General features: G+C 48.6%; 7 protein-coding genes and 2 non-coding genes across 9 annotated transcripts; 6 read left to right on the plus strand and 3 right to left on the minus strand.

Moving 5' to 3' along the window:
* Nucleotides 1-2,023, minus strand: TRUGW13939_09914 (uncharacterized protein; the record flags this gene model as incomplete). The annotated part of the gene is made up of 3 exons (XM_035493032.1): nt 1-48; nt 100-1,824; nt 1,907-2,023. 3 exons carry the CDS (start codon nt 2,021-2,023, stop codon nt 1-3), a joined length of 1,890 nt encoding a protein of 629 aa, XP_035348925.1.
* Nucleotides 2,024-2,961: 938 nt separating this feature from the next.
* On the plus strand, nt 2,962-3,573 carry TRUGW13939_09915 (uncharacterized protein; the record flags this gene model as incomplete). Its single annotated transcript, XM_035493033.1, has 2 exons — nt 2,962-3,227; nt 3,282-3,573. 2 exons carry the CDS (start codon nt 2,962-2,964, stop codon nt 3,571-3,573), a joined length of 558 nt encoding a protein of 185 aa, XP_035348926.1.
* A 1,321-nt stretch (nt 3,574-4,894) lies between these two features.
* TRUGW13939_09916 (uncharacterized protein) lies at nt 4,895-7,111 on the minus strand (the record flags this gene model as incomplete). The annotated part of the gene is made up of 3 exons (XM_035493034.1): nt 4,895-5,071; nt 5,125-6,851; nt 6,904-7,111. The coding sequence occupies 3 exons, from the start codon at nt 7,109-7,111 to the stop codon at nt 4,895-4,897; spliced, it is 2,112 nt and encodes a 703-aa protein (XP_035348927.1).
* A 541-nt stretch (nt 7,112-7,652) lies between these two features.
* On the plus strand, nt 7,653-8,579 carry TRUGW13939_09917 (uncharacterized protein; the record flags this gene model as incomplete). The annotated part of the gene is made up of 5 exons (XM_035493035.1): nt 7,653-7,722; nt 7,790-7,809; nt 7,879-7,905; nt 7,977-8,168; nt 8,232-8,579. 5 exons carry the CDS (start codon nt 7,653-7,655, stop codon nt 8,577-8,579), a joined length of 657 nt encoding a protein of 218 aa, XP_035348928.1.
* A 1,170-nt stretch (nt 8,580-9,749) lies between these two features.
* TRUGW13939_09918 lies at nt 9,750-9,839 on the plus strand. The gene has a single exon. It is a non-coding gene; the product is annotated as a tRNA-Pro (tRNA).
* An 849-nt stretch (nt 9,840-10,688) lies between these two features.
* Nucleotides 10,689-10,778, minus strand: TRUGW13939_09919. Its single transcript has one exon. It is a non-coding gene; the product is annotated as a tRNA-Pro (tRNA).
* Nucleotides 10,779-11,804: 1,026 nt separating this feature from the next.
* Nucleotides 11,805-13,458, plus strand: TRUGW13939_09920 (uncharacterized protein; the record flags this gene model as incomplete). The annotated part of the gene is made up of 3 exons (XM_035493036.1): nt 11,805-11,825; nt 11,887-12,018; nt 12,097-13,458. 3 exons carry the CDS (start codon nt 11,805-11,807, stop codon nt 13,456-13,458), a joined length of 1,515 nt encoding a protein of 504 aa, XP_035348929.1.
* A 446-nt stretch (nt 13,459-13,904) lies between these two features.
* Nucleotides 13,905-15,561, plus strand: TRUGW13939_09921 (uncharacterized protein; the record flags this gene model as incomplete). The annotated part of the gene is made up of 3 exons (XM_035493037.1): nt 13,905-14,455; nt 14,521-15,301; nt 15,364-15,561. The coding sequence occupies 3 exons, from the start codon at nt 13,905-13,907 to the stop codon at nt 15,559-15,561; spliced, it is 1,530 nt and encodes a 509-aa protein (XP_035348930.1).
* Nucleotides 15,562-16,021: 460 nt separating this feature from the next.
* Nucleotides 16,022-18,119, plus strand: TRUGW13939_09922 (uncharacterized protein; the record flags this gene model as incomplete). Its single annotated transcript, XM_035493038.1, has 2 exons — nt 16,022-16,070; nt 16,150-18,119. The coding sequence occupies 2 exons, from the start codon at nt 16,022-16,024 to the stop codon at nt 18,117-18,119; spliced, it is 2,019 nt and encodes a 672-aa protein (XP_035348931.1).

Here is an 18,119-nt window from a genome sequence, read left to right on the forward strand (position 1 = left end):
TCAAGACTCAACCCGCAGGCACTGTAGGCGAGCCTCCGTTTCCATCACCTAGACGTTGGTTAGTACTTTTTTTTTTACAAATGTATAGAGTAAACTTACTTCCAAAGCCTGCTGCACCTCGAGAATACGACGCACGTCGGCAAGCCAATCTTTGCTCAGAATCTTCGCCCAGCCGTCAAGACCATTCATCTCACGAGCAGCATCATCGAGTCTTCCCTCCTCTAACATGTTCTGTGTTCGCAGCAAAACGCTTTCAACGTCATCACCATCGGCTAATTCATCGTTCTTGAACTTGACCTTGCTCAAAGCAAAGCTGGCGGCATGGCGAGCGATGCCTGCGTCTTCAGAGAGGTGGCTGGCTTTGCGAACCTCGCTGGCCACGCGGCGGAAGCGATCAATCATCTGTGAAGTTGTAGGGATTCCGCGTTGGTACGCCGTAGGGTTGATCGAGGCGATGGCAGCAGCCACAACAGGGTCGTCGGCAGCAAGCTCCTTCACAGCGACCAGCTCACGGACGAACGGCTTGGAAACGGTGGCATTCTCAAGCACAGTACGAACGGAGTCGATTGCAACCTGAAGTTGTTGGGTCTTCAGGTTGCTGTCAATAACATCGCTCCAGTCTGCGGTGAGTTTTTCGAGCTCGTTGACGCTAGCAGTCAGTTCGCCAATCTTGCTCAAGCGACCTTCACGCTCCCGTTCCACCAAGTCCTTCACGTCGTTGAGATATTTGCGGTTCAATTCGATAGCCTGCTCGACAAGCTCGTTCTTCAGGCGTTGCTCCGCCACTTCCTGTGCTTTCACAAGTTCCACCTTAGTTTTTTTCTGGTATGCGCGTGACAATTTCTCCCGTTCAGTTTCAAACTCCTCACGGAACTGAGCTGCCTCAGCAGCGCGTGCATCTTCAATCTGGCGCATGAGCTTCTGAGCCGATTCATCGAAAAGAGCGTGAGCCTTGTCAATTTCCTCCTTGGCTTCCATCTGGGCGTCGCTTCGCAGGGCGGTTATCTTCTGGCCAATGCTTTCGAGCTCGGCTCGGGCCTTAGCAATTGGCGCCGAGTACTTGTTGGCAGCGCCATCGGCACTAATGACGGTTATTATATCATTGAAAACTTTGACAAGTTCCTGAACGACGGGTTCCTCAGCGGCATCAACCTTGACCAGTTCGAGAGTCGAGACAGGGGAGACAGCTGGTTTTCTAGGCTCTTCCTTTGGCGTTTCCTTGGCTTCCTGCTTCTTAGCAGTCTCTGCTTTCTTTTCGTCCTTTGCCTTGGTCACGGCTTGTGCGCTGTTGTGAGGACCCTTTTGAGTCACATCGCTACCGCTAGATTCATCGCTCGCAACCTTCCAAGAGAGTCCACTGTTGCTAGGAATGGTGACTTTTTGCGACTCCTCTTTGTGAGACGGAGGCAGTCGGTTCGAGTGACGGGTAGCATTGGGGAAACGACGGTAAAAGTCACGTTCTTCGAAGTAGAGAACGCTCTCTTCACCATAGGGCACGTATTCTGTGAAAAAGTCGTGGAAGTTGTCCGACTTCAGAGCTAGAAACACACCACCGCCGTAGGCAAAACCGGACGTCAGGACGAGATAGAATAGCAATCTCCGGAATCGTCCCCGCTTGCGAGCAGGAGGTTCGACTGCAACATCTGCGGCATCTTCCGTGGGTTTCTGGGGAGGCTGTATCGATGAAGGGGGGGACGTCTGGCCCTGGCCGGACGCAGACGGCGCCGTCGAGGATACGGTCTCGGGAGGTACTGGTGACTCTGACGCGGGTGAAACAGGCGTTGCGCTGGTCGGGGCAGGATTTCTAGACTGTGCAAGATACCTCTGTGCGCCAATGACGAGAATTAGGATACAAGATTCTGGCGCAATGCCTGCATTTTTCGGGGGGGGAGGGTTGCGTTCATACCTGGCCACGGACAACGGGGCTGTTTGCAAAAGATGCGGAAGGGAATTGTGTCGCTGCGCGCTGTCGGCCCAGAGACAGGAGCCGAGCCTGGCTTGACACAATTGAGGAGCGCAGCATGGCGGGCTGCCCTACCTGTGCTATCAATTGGGGGTGGAGAGAGAGAGCTGGGGAGGAGCTGTTGGTGAAGGTTGAGAAAAGATGACGAGGTGCTTTTTGGATCCGCTCCGAACTCGATGTGTAAGGAACCCGGTTACCGCCGCGGCAACCTTGAGCAGCCTGGTATCGGCCATACGATCGTAAAGTTGTATTATTACCGTTACAGCAATAATAATATGGTCCCAATTTATTAGCGTCTATATGTTTTTTATACGTAACATAAAACCATAATGTAATATATTTCAATACGTTACCAATTTTTGCAACGCATCAAAATCTTGTCACGTCTCGAACGTTGTAACCATTCTGTAACCATATAATTTATATACAGATCTAATGAAAATTGGTTTTTTTTTGAATTGGTGGGTCCACAAAACAAACCAGACGCCAGTAGGGATCTAGGGCAATATATTTCAGCAAGTCAAATGGTACCTCCTAAGAATTTCATTCAAAAAAGATGTCGGGATACGCCGAGGAAATATGACCACGGTTCCCAAAGCGCGACCGCTCTCGCACAAAGGAAAATTTCTTCATGGCTGGCGGACATCTCCAGCAAAAACATGGCCGTCTCACGTGCAGAGAGGTCTATATAAGACCGCTCCCGCCCCTCACAGCTTCCTCTTCCTTCAATACAACAACTATCATACCACGACTATGCCATAGATGGCATATCACCCCTCACAGGATCCTATACTAGACCTGGCCTGCTTTTGTTCTAAATAGCGACAAAAGACACAAATCTTCTCTTTCTTTTTTTAGCCTCTTGAGTGTTGCGCAAGATGGAATCCTTCCATCTTTTTGGAAACGTGAATCTAGAGAATTCATGTCCGTGCCACTCGTCTGGCCTGCATTGAAATTCAACCCAACTTTTATGAGAAAGTTTGCTGTTGTTTCGTGACATGCGTTCTTCGAATGATATGCGGAAACTGGGACGTTCTTGGAAATACCAAGCACGAAAAGAGCTTCAGGCTGCTTTCCCCGAGTCTCGTGTATCTGCAAGCAATGGCCATGTCACTCGAGCCTCACGTGAGGAAGAAGAGGGCCTTGAAGAAATTCGGCAGCTCATGTCTGCTTTCGGCGCTCAGCATAATCCAACGCCAAGACTGCTCACCCTCAACATGCCTATCACCGATGACACCGCTCAGGCAAGTGAAGCTCCTCTCGAGTGATATTCCTTATCAGCATCATCTAACCTCACATAGAGAAGGGATTGTTACAGGCAAATCCTCCAATTTATGGATGAGCGGTCGGAGCTAGTTGAGATGCTAATGCCGGATGGCGAGGTTGACGACTTGGAAGTCGACGACTGGGAGGATCTCCCAGAGCCATTGGTTGACTTTGTTCAACGGCAGGATGGACTCAAGCGCAATAGAGAACCGATCACATCTCGCGAAGAGTTTGAGGTTGCCTACAGCCTTCTGACGAAAGGCCAAGATGGCCCGAAAATCTTGGACATTACAGCTTACTATATCGGCGCTTTTTGTCTACGGCGAGTTAATCGCCAGGTCTAGGAAATCCACCATGGATGACCTCCTCGTCATGGATGGGCCTCTACAAAGGGTCATGCTGCGCATATGCAGTAGGTGTCGCCAGCCGGTTCTAGACGACCTATTCGCCTATTGAACCAAGTTTGACCAGGAATGTTATGTTCCTTGGCTTCAGGCGAGGTGCGGCCACCCGGCTTGGAAAGGCAATGGTATTAATCTCATACCGTTGGGCCGGACGATCAAGTACGTACCAGGCGTGCGAAGGGATCTGACCAGGGAACTCTTCGAGGGAAAACGAAAGAAGTAGAGGAATTATCTCCTTCGCAATGATTCCGAGGCTGGCACTCTTCCGCGCCATATCGACGTTACCTGCGCTGCTTGGAAGCACAAACCCGAAAAGACAACAGTGGCAAGATGGACTGGTCATGATCCTCCAAGATTGGTGAGGTCTATAAGTACCTCGGGAAATGTAAGGCCATAAGGAAATGGGATCCTGTCGTTATGTATCGTACATTTCCTCGGGATAAACTCAGTCCGCTGTGGGCAAATATGCAAACGGTCTTTGATCCTACGCAATATCCACGCATGCCTGAGGTGTATTTCAATCAAACTATGAGATACATTCAGCGCAGGGTGGTGTTGGAAAAGGCGAGAGTTGAGGCTGAGAATAATAGTGAGGATGAAGGAAAGGATAGGCCCAGTAATACAAACACGAAAAGACAACAATGGCAAAATGAACTGGTCATGATCCCCCAAGATTGGTGAGGCCTAAGTTCAAGTGTCACGGGAAATGTAACGGCATGAGATTCTAGAAATTCTAGGATCCTGTCATGCTGTATCGTACATTTCCTCCAGAAAAATTTAGTCAGTTCTAGATAAATATCTAGAGGGTTTTTGATCCCATACAATATCCACGCGTGCTGTGCATGTACCTCGATGAAACTAAGAGTTATATTGACCGCAGAGCATAAGAATCAAAGTATATCTATCTTCTTGAAATTTTCCACTATCTAACATGAGTGAATATCCTGCAAGTCGATACTAACATATGTTTAATTACCTAGTTTTTATTCCTACAAAATTGATCAACAAACAACAGGGCTGCTTCATGTGCTTCTATTCGTAACAAAATGGATAAAGTAAACTATAAAAACAGAAAGGAAAGGTTTATAAGGACTAAAGCTAGTTAAGTAAACGTGAATAAAGTCAAGGCCCTATTTCTCAAAGGCAGAGAAAGTAGAAGAGAAGAAATCAAGTGAAAAAAAAATATGAAGCCGTATTCTACAATATTAAAAGAGACCAGGCGGAACAGACGCATGCCTGAATAATAATACCTTGAGAAAAATTACTCAAGCCTCTTTTTTCCCTCTTCCAAGTAACCCAGACGGACGCTGCTGGCGCCTCGCTGGTGTCGCTTGGTTGGTAAAAAACGGCCGACAATTGGATCTGCACGGGCAGAGTGCAGAGCCTCTTGGAAGCCTTCTGAAGCAGCAGTTGGAGTGTTGAGCTTGGGCCAGTTGACCTGTTCTCTGTTAGTACCAATACACGGTAATGCATAGTGTGATAAAGACTTACGTAAAGCATCCCATGGCGAGAAATGAAGCGAGAGCACCATACGCCAACAATCAGCCACACGAGGAAAAATACTCTAAGAGGCCATACTGCGGCATCCGGTAGGCGACGTGTAAAGGTGGCAACCAGTACCATAAAGACGCTTGCCGCAAGAACGTATGGGATGGACTGGATAGCAACTGGCCTTCGATCGATGTAGAGAAGAAGGCTTCCCAACGCCGAGTTCTGTGGCAGATAATTGCCGAGGAACAAGTCGAATCCGTCTTGGCGAGGACCATCCATGAAGTTGTTGCGAACATATCGAGTAAGCGAGTTGGAAAGGTCTTGCACCATACCCGCACGTGTGCGCTCTCCAGTTCGGGTGAAGTCGGTTTTGAGAGCGCCGGTTCCAGAGTAGGCCTTGGAGACCACGTCGGCGTTGTCTGCCCACATGTTGCGAAATAAGTTCTCAAACTCTGGATCGTCGTTTGCGGACTCTCCTGGTCGAAGTACGCCGGCATCCATGAGCTGACGGCTTACTGTCCAACGGCCCAGCATACTCTGGACCACATTCGTACGATCGAGGCAGTCCATGCAGTTTGTGCGAACCACGCTTGTCTGGAGGGTCCTTGAATCCAATTGCCCATTTGCATCACCGGGATTCTCAACGCCACGAAAATATTGTCCACGCATTAGTCCGTCTGTCAACCGGTCCAAGAGAAGCTGGGCCCGATGCCACTTCAAACCTTTGGTCTCATTATGGAAGTCAAAATAGACATAGTGAATGTGATCCAGAATCTGTTGTTTCTGCTCCGAGTCCAAAGTGTGCACCTTTTCGGGCGTGCGCGGCTCATCGGCTTCTGCGCTTTCCACTGGGGAGGATACAAGACTGCGGACTAATTGTTCATAGGCCTCCTTCACTCGGTCCTCTCGTCCTTTTTGGTTCACTAGATTGACCAGGTAATTCTCTCCATACACCTTGATCTGCTCTGTGAAATGCTTCCGGGCCGCCTCGACAGCGGTTTCCACACCCCGCACTTGCAATTTAGGAGTATAGTGGAGATTGTTGATTTCAGCCCAGTAGACAGGCACACTGCCTCGGGTTTGAACAAAGGAAAAGACCTGCAAGTCTTGGGTGGTCCCATTCTGCATTGTTTGGCCGCCAGCAAAGCCCGCCAGGCCGCCGGTAGCATCATTCAAAATCACGATTTGTTCGGTCTCGTTGTAGTTTGATACATTGCCATTCTCATCAATACCCCGGGAGAAGTATCGTGTTCCACCACGGTGTCTTGACCTCCGCGTAATCAAGGCGAAGGTAAATGGAGTGTTCTTGACCCTTGCTGGCGTAATGCGAAGCATGCCGAAAATGACGGGCAAGATGTATGGGTCAACGCCGGGTTGCTGGCTGTAACGTACCCCGGCATTGTCTCCAGCACCGACCCGGAGATCGATCAGATCCGACTGAATGAACCGATTCCAGTAAAAGCGATCGTCGGCCCGCTTCCACAGAGGAGTATTCAAGTCACTTTGTGATTGGCGTTGGAAACTACTCGTCAGGTCGAGGGAGTAAGAAAAATACATGGGCCCGGTGCGAATCAAGTCTTTCAACAGGGCGAGGTAGGTATTTTCGTCGGTATCATGCAACGGGCGTTCACGCAGAGGGAGGAATTCGGTGGCGACGACTTTGTATACCATATGACCGCGAAGACGGCCCATGGGCTGGGCCTTGGTGATGATGATAATGTACTTGTCTGCCCCCAGTCAGTCAGCGTTTCTCTTGTCTCGTAGGCTACCACGACATACCCAGCTTGAGCTTGATGATGCCCAGAATGCCAGCAATGCTGGACACTCGCTTTGTCCCCAGCAGCGAGCCATCGTTCAAACGCAAGTCGCCGGTCGGTCGCTCCACCACCAGCGTTGGCGCATTTGGCGTGGACGGCGAGGTAAACGAATAGTGGGAGGGGGACGAATGCAGGTTGATGTCCCTGAAAGGGAGAAGCGGGAGCGCCATGGTGCTTCAGAGAGTGGTAAAAGTCAGGATTGATTCGCGACAGAACTCTCAGCGCATGGTCTGCGTTGGTCGATTAGAGTTAGAGTCAGGACAGGACGTAAGCGAGAGTGTTGTTGACAGTTTGCGGCCGGATAAAAAAAAGCGAGTGCAAGGCAGCAACAGACAGGCACAGGCAATAACCGCGGTCGGTCAGGTAGTTAGTTATCACACTTATCTGTTTGGGGCGACAGAACAGTGGGACAGCAGCAGCCCATGTGGTGCTAGCAATGCCTAGTAGATGACTGGTGACTGCGCTCGCGATGTATGATTGTTATTACAAGGCGGGCGGCCACTGGCTGTGCAGGCGCCGGGGCCCACCAGGTCAGTCGTCCCTCTCGTCATCCCGCGGCTCCAGCATCTGCCATCGACCTCCAGCCAAGCCTGCAACGTCTCTGCCTACCCATACCGCCTCTCGACACCACCTGAATAGTATCAACCGGCCAGCGACAAGGAAAGCCGTCTCTACTCTGCCCATACCGTACCGGAGAGCCTTGCGAAAATCATGGCTGCGAGAGCACCCGTTGGCGGCCGCCCAGGTGCCCGGTTCGCCCAGTTCAAGCTGGTCTTGCTTGGTTAGCTACCCCGTCCATCCTCAATAGCGCTGAGGCCGCTCTGTTACTGACTTGCGTTTGACTATAGGAGAGTCTGCCGTCGGAAAGGTAAGAGAAACTGCCGGCTTTTTGTTATCTCGTCGTCCCCATGAATACTAATCTCCCTCGCCACCGCAGAGTTCTCTAGTCCTACGATTCGTGAAAGTCAGTCGATACCCGGAGTTTCACTCTACTTCCCCTTGCAGCGCTTGTGCGGTGAAGCTGACTGTCCTTAGGACCAATTTGATGACTACCGAGAGTCGACGATCGGCGCCGCCTTCCTGACACAGACGATTTCTTTGGATGAGAACACAACCGTCAAGTTCGAAATATGGGACACAGCTGGCCAAGAACGATACAAGTCGTTGGCTCCGATGTACTACAGAAATGCCAACTGCGCTGTCGTCGTCTACGATATTACACAGGCTGTATGTGGGCTCCCGACACCCTTTTTTCTTCTTGTCGGGCGCAAATCTAACATCCGTTTCTAGTCATCGCTTGATAAGGCCAAGTCATGGGTCAAGGAGCTGCAACGTCAAGCAAACGAGAATATCATCATTGCTCTGGCCGGTAACAAGCTGGATTTGGTGACCGAGAACCCCGACAAGCGCGCCATTGCCACTGCCGACGCCGAAGCATATGCCCGAGAAGCCGGCCTGCTGTTCTTCGAGACGTCCGCAAAATCCAACGACAACGTCAAGGAGCTATTCACTGCCATCGCAAAGAAACTGCCGCTTGATCAAGCCGGACCACGGAATCTGCGCGCGAACCCGCGACCGGGCGTTGATCTGCGACCGGAGGCTGCCGGCACCCAGGGTGCCGGTGGCTGCAGCTGCTAGTTATATTCCGTTAGACCCTTTGAAGGATCAAAGTGAGGTTTCCCTATGTATTATTCTCATATTCGCAGCAATCGACATCATATGCCCTAGGGAACTGCCGTGTCTCAGATCATCACGCTATCTCAACCCTGTCTAAGTTACCAGAACCGCCCACGGGTTAGGACATGATAAGGGCTTTTTAGAGCTTCTTCGTTTTTGGAGCCGGCCAAACCTCACTCAGTACATGAAAGTCTTCACACTAATCAACACTTTCTTCATCTGCCGTGCATCACTTCCTTTTCTTTCTCTGCTTTGCCCTTGTCCTCCGGGTCGTCGCTCGAGGCTTTGGCAGTTACGGAGAGTTTCCTGTTAATCTTATTTTCCTCTGTGGTAGAACGCTCTGGACTGTGTCTCTTCTTATTCTTTGTCGAATGTTTCTTGCTTTGGCTCTGGCTGGCGTCGTTGTAGCTGTTCTCGGCCGAGTTTTTCTTGTCATGTTACTCAAGCTATTCGTTTTTTTTTTATGATAATTCGAATTTTACATTATAAACATCACTTCAAAACCAAGAATAGAAAAAAGGATAGATAAAAGCAACCAGGATGTTGTAGTCATACAACTCGTAATTAGCTATCGACGTAGCTCGCTATGGGTAGAGTTTCCGCTTGCCGTAGCGTTCGCTAGTTTTCTCTTTAAATAAAGTCATATGCTCAATCCGAGCCCCTTTTGATCCTCCAAATAGGCCTCTCGCCAGAATACAATGCGACAACATCCTACATGTATCCGGCCGCCAATCATCATCTCCGGATGTCGACGCGCACGCGCACGCGCACACGCATATATATATATGTATGTATTTAGCATACGCTTTACAGCTCCTCGGCCCTGACATACTAGGACATACAAACATTGAAGAAAAAAGCTAAATATCAAGATCCGGGAATGGCTGCTTGTTATCCCCGGATGGCCACAAAAACATGGCGTCGAAACTGGGGCAAAGCACGAAAGATAAACTCTTGTCACCCGAAGGATCTTCTTCTCCGGTGTTTTTTTAGTATTTTCCACCCTGTGTCAATCTCTCAGGCGTGTAATTTGTAAAGTCCGAGATGTATGTAGTCGGATCCGAACCCGAAAAAATCGTCCGATCAAGCCATCCAAGGTCATTTATAATATTCTGACTCCAATTGTCCATCGCCCTGGTGGTCTAGTGGTATGATTCATCGTTAGGGTCCATCTGATTGGTCAACTCGATGAGGTCCCGCGTTCAATTCGCGGCTAGGGCCCAAAATTTTTGCATATCCAAGGCCCTGTTAAGTGTTGCGGAAAATGTACGGATATGTTGCATAACGCACAGACCATGTTCCGCAGTGGGTCCGGATTCTCTTTTGTTCCGGCATCCGCAAGTGGTCTGTGCGTTCGGCGACACAGTACTTCGAACATTCCAATTCTCTATATTAATCATATAATAATAAGTCGAAGTGCTGTTAAAGTATTTCAAACGACTTCTATGTTTTTTTTAATATATAATTTGATTTTTTAGGCAAATTGTATGCCAAGTCGAAACGCCGTCGAAAAACGAGTTCTCAGTGATGTCTAAATGATTCCAAAACGGGTTCTATATTTTTTGAAAGTATTTCAATTTTCTACGTTATATGACAGCTATTAAAATGGTCAAAAGTGAATTTCGTATTGTTTTGATTAACAGTTTGGTAAATATATATATAACAACAGTAGGCGACGGTACATACGGGCTTGTCTTAATATGACGGTTAGAGCTATCCATGCATACAAAACACACGGGAATTGAGTTTGGAACCAAAACATAAACCTGGATTAGTTGTATTGGTGAAGCCTCTGAGTCGACTGAGCACCTTCGTACATATTAAGAACTTCTAACCTGACCAAGGCCACACATATAGACCGTCGGGCGCGGGAACAGAAAACCCCTTCCCCGAAGCCAACGATCCACCACAGTAAAAGCCCCTTGGATTCTAGCTTATATAGTACTAGGATCTAGCCATACGGGTGGGAATTTGCATGTTTTTCGTAATATGGACAGAATTCCGCCAAAAAAAAGCATCTCATCTCCTGTATTCAAGTAGAAATATATAAAAATCGCAGTAAAAAATCAGGGCCCTAGCCGCGAATTGAACGCGGGACCTCATCGAGTTGACCAATCAGATGGACCCTAACGATGAATCATACCACTAGACCACCAGGGCGATGGAAAATAGACTCCAAATTTTTATATTTGTTGCAGAAGGACCTTACAATTGTGTCTCGGGCCGATATACCCAATCGGCGCGCCGGATTGTTATTCTACTATGACCCCGGACTCTAGAAAGCGTCAAAATAACTTGATAGACCAAGGTAGAGCATAAACACCTTATCTACCTAGAGAGTTTTTTCTACAACTTGGGGAGTGGGACGATTCCCGGTACCCCTGGGGCCGTTTCCCGGATGGCGAAAGGTGAGACATTGGATGAGCGAAATGTCAACCGAAAAGATACATAAGCTATTTCAATTTTTAGTAGGTTGTATGGCAAGGTGAGACGCTGTCAAAATCATTTTCAGTCCAGTTTCAAATCGATCAATTACTATGAGTATGGGCACTGGGGGATTTTGCTAAGCTACATCAATTGAGGTGTAAACCACCTTCTGCGATTATGTATAATGAGAAATCAATGTCTTTGGTGTTCAAATGTTAAGATACATATAACCCTTATTGCGTAAATTTGTATACATCAATTGATGTCCAAGTTTTTTTTTTTTCTATGTATAACTCCCACCTTGACGGGACAAATATATATAACGAAACATCACCACCTTGAGTGTTGATATAGCCTCTTAATACATGAATTTTGTACATGTTCAAGGTTTTTATTTTCATATAGTGGAAATTTTTTTATATCCTCAAACGTATTCATTTTATATGTACCAACAATTATATACGTAGTACGTCGAAATTGTATTGTCCCAAGAAAATGTCCTTGTCTGGTGTCCGATAAGCTGATAAGCCACCCGGCGCCGGAGACGGTTATCGGAGGTCGCGTCGCCCGGAAAACTACCGGACTCCGAATTCTTTTCCCCAAAAGCATGTGTTCAATCTCAGCCCGACCTGCAAGCAACTTGCTTTTACTTCAGTAAACTCTCATGTCCGAATGCCTATCAGAGGACTATTCAACCTCCAGAACTCCTATTTTTTGATTCGCCGGCTACATCATTCCATTGCCTTTAGGCCGTTCGCAATGGCGGGGCGAACATACGATGTAAGTCAAGCACTGCAGAAGGGGGGCATTGGATGGAAGTGCTAATGAATTTACTTTTCAGGATGCCATAGTGGCGCTGAATTCCCTGCAGTCGAATTTTGCCATTGTCGATGCGATTAAGAAGTCTGGGGGTGCCAAAAACCAGCAGGCGATTCCGGAGATGATTGAATGGTGCCAAAAGCTGGGATACGAGGTCAGCAATTGACTTTCCCCCCTCTGCCCTCTCATTAAGGGAATACAAATTGACATTTCCCCGTTTTTCAATTTCTAGCCCTCCGATTTCAACCGTCTCAATCCGATTCATATTGCCGGTACAAAAGGAAAAGGCTCGACGTCTGCCTTCGTTTCGTCCATCTTGACGCAATACATTTCATCGACAGATAGTGCTTTAACTATAGTCCGCAAAGTCGGTCTGTTCACTTCGCCTCATCTGCGGTTTGCTAGGGAGCGTATCAAAATCAACAATACACCACTATCCGAAGAACAATTTGCGAGATACTTTTTTGAGACATGGGATCGTTTGGAACAGTCGGCGCGTGCGGCAGGCATAGACCCTTCGACCCCTGGAACGAAGCCAGTTTATTTTCGCTTCCTCACGCTCATGGCTTTCCATACCTATATAAGCGAAGGCGTTGATGCGGCTGTGATTGAGTGCGGTATTGGCGGGGAATACGATTCGACAAATATTATCGTGCAGCCGGCAGTCAGTGGCATCACGAGCCTCGGTATTGATCACGTCGGTTTGCTGGGCTCGACCATAGAGGAAATCGCATGGCATAAAGGTGGAGTCATGAAACCCGGGGCGAAAGCTTTCACTGCGCCCCAGCCTGAAAGTGCCTTGGACGTCCTATATAAAAGAGCCCAAGAGAGGGGCACTGAGTTGATTGTTGCCAACAATCATCCCGAGCTGAAGAAAGGCAGTCCATTAAAACTTGGCCTAGATGGTGACTTTCAGTACATGAATGCAAATGTTGCGGTTGGGGTTGCTTCTGAATTCCTCAGTCACCGCGGCGTCGAGGGTATACCCTCGTATATTACGACTGAACCGCTACCAGAGAAGTTTCGAAAGGGCCTGGAAGCCACGAGACTAGGTGGGCGGTGTGAAACACGCCAAGAAAAGAAGGTTTCTTGGTACATTGATGGGGGTCATACTCTCGAGAGCATTCGTCTTTCCAGTGAATGGTTTGCCTCACAATTGGTATCGGATATTGGAGCACAACAGCCGCGAGTCCTGATTTTCAACCAGCAGACTCGAGATAGTGTGGCACTCGCTCGTGCTTTGTATCAGACCTTGGCCGAAAGTCTTGGTGCCGAGCAGCCTTTCACACATGCTATATTCTGCACCAATGTCACCTACAAACAGGCAGGATATCGTCCTGATCTCGTGAGCGTCAATACTAATGCGTCGGACGTGGCAAGTCTAAGCGTTCAGAAGACACTCGCTGCATCGTGGCAAGAGATTGATCCCAAAGCCGAGACATTGGTTTTTGCCACGATCGAGGAAGCCGTGGAATTTGTCCGAGACCTTGCTGAGAAACAGGGCTCTCAAGAGGGCACAATCAAGACACTGGTGACTGGCAGCCTGCACCTTGTGGGAGGCTTCCTCGATGTTCTCGAAACCAAGACCGAGTAGTTCGAGGAACTCCATTTGAACCTCTATTTTTTGCCTGATTCATCATCAGACAACCGCTTTGCATTGTTTATTGGAGTTTAGGATCATGACAGGCCAATCAACTTTGGCCACATCACTGGATATATAATGCCCTCCATAGATCGCATGGCATATATGTAAATATACCTCGCCCTGTAATCATAGAAAACTAGAAAGGAGGACCTTTTGCTTGACTGTATAGATATACATATTCCGGTAGTATCCGACACGCGACATGTGATAAAACATCTTGCGGCGGCTTTGCTTACCGCTTTCCTTTTCGGGAAGAACGCGGGGTTGACCGAGCAAAGGTGACCAGACTGGCTTCATGCTACCTTCCCTCTTTTTCTCTGACAGTCCTCCTCAGACCAATCCCCAGTACACCGCCGCTCGGTTCACTCCTGTTCAAGGCCTTATTCACACACCAAATGGCGGATCCGCAGGACTCAAAGGGCAAAGGCCCCGCCCAGGATGCGTCTGACGGTGCGGAGAAGAAGAGCTCGGGGACAACGAGCAAAGAGATCATAAGCGAGCTTGGAAAAAGCGGAAAAAAAACAATACCCTCTGGGATGGTCGATACGTTACTTAAAATGAACCCTGCCTTGGCCAGTGAGCTTGCCGACATGCCCAAGGAGAAAGCTGTCGAGGTGCTCAGCAAAATGGACGTCTCCGAACTTCTTACCGGCATGTCGCTTGGCAACAAGAATCAGAAAGACATGGCTTCGTACAAATTCTGGCAAACACAGCCCGTTCCTCGCTTCGATGACAAGGGCGATTTGACCGAAGGTCCCATCAAAGTTATCAACCCCGAGGAGGTGTCCCAAGACCCGTCGCCGCTGATTGAGGGATTTGAATGGGTGACTCTGGATCTCACAGACGATAATGAGGTGGCAGAGTTGTACGACCTTTTATCCAACCACTACGTTGAAGATGACAACGCTATGTTTCGCTTCAATTACTCGCGGGCGTTCCTTAACTGGTATGCATTTTCAACAGAAACACGAAATTGGTGGTACAATGCTAACTTCTTCTCTTCCGTTAAAGGGCCTTGACATCTCCCGGTTGGAAAAAGGAATGGCATGTGGGAGTTCGCGCCACGAAATCTCGCAAGCTGGTTGCCTCCATTTCTGGTGTACCTACAGACGTACGAGTTCGCGGCCAGAAGATGAAAGTTGTCGAAATCAACTTTCTATGTGTCCACAAGAAGCTGCGCTCGAAACGCCTTGCGCCTGTTTTGATCAAGGAAATCACTCGCCGATCGTACTTACAGGGTATCTACCAGGCTATCTACACTGTTGGAATCGTGCTCCCCAAGCCTGTGACTTCGTGCAGGTATTACCACCGTCCGTTGGACTGGCTGAAACTCTACGAAGTTGGCTTCTCTCCCCTGCCCACGGGCTCCACCAAGGCTCGCCAAATCACTAGAAATCACCTTCCCGGAAACACAGCTACCCCTGGATTACGAAAAATGAAGGAACGGGATATTGACCAAGTCTATGACCTGCTCGAGCGCTATTTGACTCGTTACGATGTCAACCCCGCATTTACCAGAGAGGAGATTGACCACTGGCTGCTTCATCGGAACGAACGAGGAGAGCAGGTAGTTTGGTCTTTTGTGGTAGAGGACCCACACACGAAAAAGATCACAGACTTTGTTTCTTTCTACAGCTTGGAGTCATCGGTTATCAACAACCCCAAACACAACAACCTCCGTGCTGCGTATCTCTACTACTATGCAACAGAAACCGCTTTTGCTAAAAAGGAGGAGGGGCTCAAGGAACGACTTCAGCTGTTGATCAACGACGCGCTGATAGAAGCTAAGAAGGTGATTATTGTCTTCCAAATAAATATATTCGCCCAACATTTAGCTAACATATACTTTTCAAGGCTCATTTCGATGTCTTCAACGCTCTCACGCTCCAAGACAACCCTCTTTTCCTTGAGCAATTGAAGTTCGGCGCTGGTGACGGGCAATTGCACTACTACCTGTTCAATTACCGCACTGCGCCTGTCGCAGGTGGTGTCAACGAGAAAAACCTTCCGGACGAGAAGAAGCGGGGAGGTATGGGCGTTGTGCTTCTGTAGGCGTGCATGTCTTTCTTTTTATGGCGGGCCATGTTCGTTTTGTTGCGGTATATGCAAAAAGGTTTCTTTGCAGTTCTAGCGAGAGATACACAAAAGTAGCATAGCATAAATAAATGAATGCCAATATTCATTATAAACACTAGAAACTATAATATTGAATGGATACATAAGTTACGTGGAGAGGGCAAGCTAAGATTAGCACGTGGGGCGCCCACAGCTTATCTCCGCCTCCGCCGTTGGCTGATGTCAGTGTCCCTCGATCCTCCCAGAGTCAACTCGCGCATCCTGAAACACGATCGTTGTTGATCGCCAGATATGCATCTGCCTGAAACGGGTTCCTCAAATTCTGTCCCACTCGGATGAAAAACCAGCTTGTCGTCGCCGAGTATTGTTGACATCTTGATCAGCCTTCTCTTGACTGGTCGTTATCTGCCTACCGCATCAATTACGACGTCTCAAGATGGGCGCATCGCAGTCTTTGGAAGGTGCAGGGGCTGCTTCGTCTCCTGGTATGTATACAATCCATATTGTTGATAATAACAACAATAAAAGCACATTTATACATTTTGGATGCTAAACTTGCGATAGAGGAGCTTAGCACTATCCTGGCCGAACGATTCGCGACCAAATGCTTTACCCCGCTGGAACTCACCCATTTCAAAGACAACTTTTATTCTCGCGCCCTCGACCAAGCAGGCTTCCGGTACTGGAACGAGAAAATATTGTCCGACTTCCTCGGCATCCCGGATGGAGCTTACACTGACCAGAAGGGAGGCGGCCATGATAAATCGTTGGACGCAGGTCCAGTCATCTTCAGGATGGTATCCTATCTAGGCGCGTTTCCCTTTCAGAAAACGCTGGCACCTAGTGTTCTTACATTCGAGGCGATGGTCAAGGTTGTGGTACTCCTTACTGAACGGTATGACAAAATCCTGAAAAGAGGGCGAAAAGACCGGATAAAGTTGCTATTTGGGAGTCTTGCGGATGTCGGCAGAAGAGACGTGGAAGACACAACAATACAGCCTGAATATTCTGCCCAGGAGGAGGATACTCCAGAGGCACCCCATTCGCATGCTCCTGGATTTTCAATTGATGAACCTTCTAATGACGACTATGACGAGAATGACGAGGACGATGATGATTTGGTCTTGGCTGCTTTGGAATCTCTCGATGCTATTGAAGTATTTCGGCATGATTATCGTGCAGATCGCGCGGTTTACGAAGCTCGCATTTCCGTTGATACTTTTCACCGTCTTCTTATGCTACTCTTAGCAATAGCGCCTCTGAAGTCGCTGGAGTCGGTTACGCAGTACACATCCAACCTGAGCACCGAAAAGCAGGCCGAAGTCAGACGTGAAGTCGACAGTATTATATCAGGATTCACATCCGATGATGTTAAGAATGGGATTAGCTTTAACCAATTTGCAAAAACAATTTCCCTTGCGCTACCTCACCTTTTCGACCCATTGACTCCGCTGTTTGAGCACCTTTTGTTCAGCAAGAATTTGGATTTATCTCGCCGAAAACGACTGGAACAGAATACCATCGCCGCTGAGCCTGATGAACCATCACAAGACAACGCAGAAGTCCCAGCTGCGTCTGTGATGCTTCCGGGAAGCTTTGAATCGGCAATACTGAATCCCAGCATGATATCCCACCTCTCTTTCTTTTTGCCTGCGTCCTCAGATCGCAACCTTTATTGGAGCGATATACACCTACATCCTGTTTTTTCGACGGTTGCGCACGGCGAATCGATGACTTCGTTTTCACACAATGTTCTAACCTGGCAGGCTCCTTCGCTCCTACTGGTTCAAGGCGCGACAAGTGACAATTCGGGCTCTGATGAAAACCTCATCACATTCGGAGCGTATATCCCCCACTCCTGGAAGCCATCATCATCATCTTCTACCCCCATCAATCCCAATGACCGGTCCACCCTTCCCTGCCTATTTCAACTCCAACCATCACATGCAGTTTCTCCCGGGAACAGCAACCCAACACCATCAGCACAAAAAACCTCAGTCTCCTTCTCTCCCTCAACCGGTATTGCAATCGGCTGCGAAGTCGCCACCCCCCAAAAAACAAATTTCGGCCCTGGTGTTCCTTCCATTTCATCCTCCACCTCATCATCCCATAAATCACAAACCCCCATCCCCACAGGCGCAGGAAGCTTGATCATCGACCCAAACCTTGAAACCGCACAGCTGCACGTTTCATACGTAGCTGGTGGTGCCTTCAGTGGCGGCGCATTCGCTCCTCCAGTTCCACCTATTCTCCCGCCAATCACTCATATCGATATCTACAATCTCGAAGTATGGGGTATCGTCGAACCGGACCCAAATATTGCGTCAGACGACAGCGGCCCGTATCATAAAGGCGCGATTTCGCAGCAGCGCGCAGCCTGGCAATTCGACGCCCGAGAAGCTGAGCGGAGAAAGGGGTTGAATGTCAAGATAAGCGGAGGTTCGGAAAGTGACTATCAGAATGCGAGAGCTTTACTGGAAATGGCTGGTATAATAGGTGACCACGCACAGCCAAGGAGCGGCGGGAGTGTTTAA

Source organism: Talaromyces rugulosus, chromosome V (assembly GCF_013368755.1).
Source record: "Talaromyces rugulosus chromosome V, complete sequence".
Classification (NCBI taxonomy): domain Eukaryota; kingdom Fungi; phylum Ascomycota; class Eurotiomycetes; order Eurotiales; family Trichocomaceae; genus Talaromyces; species Talaromyces rugulosus.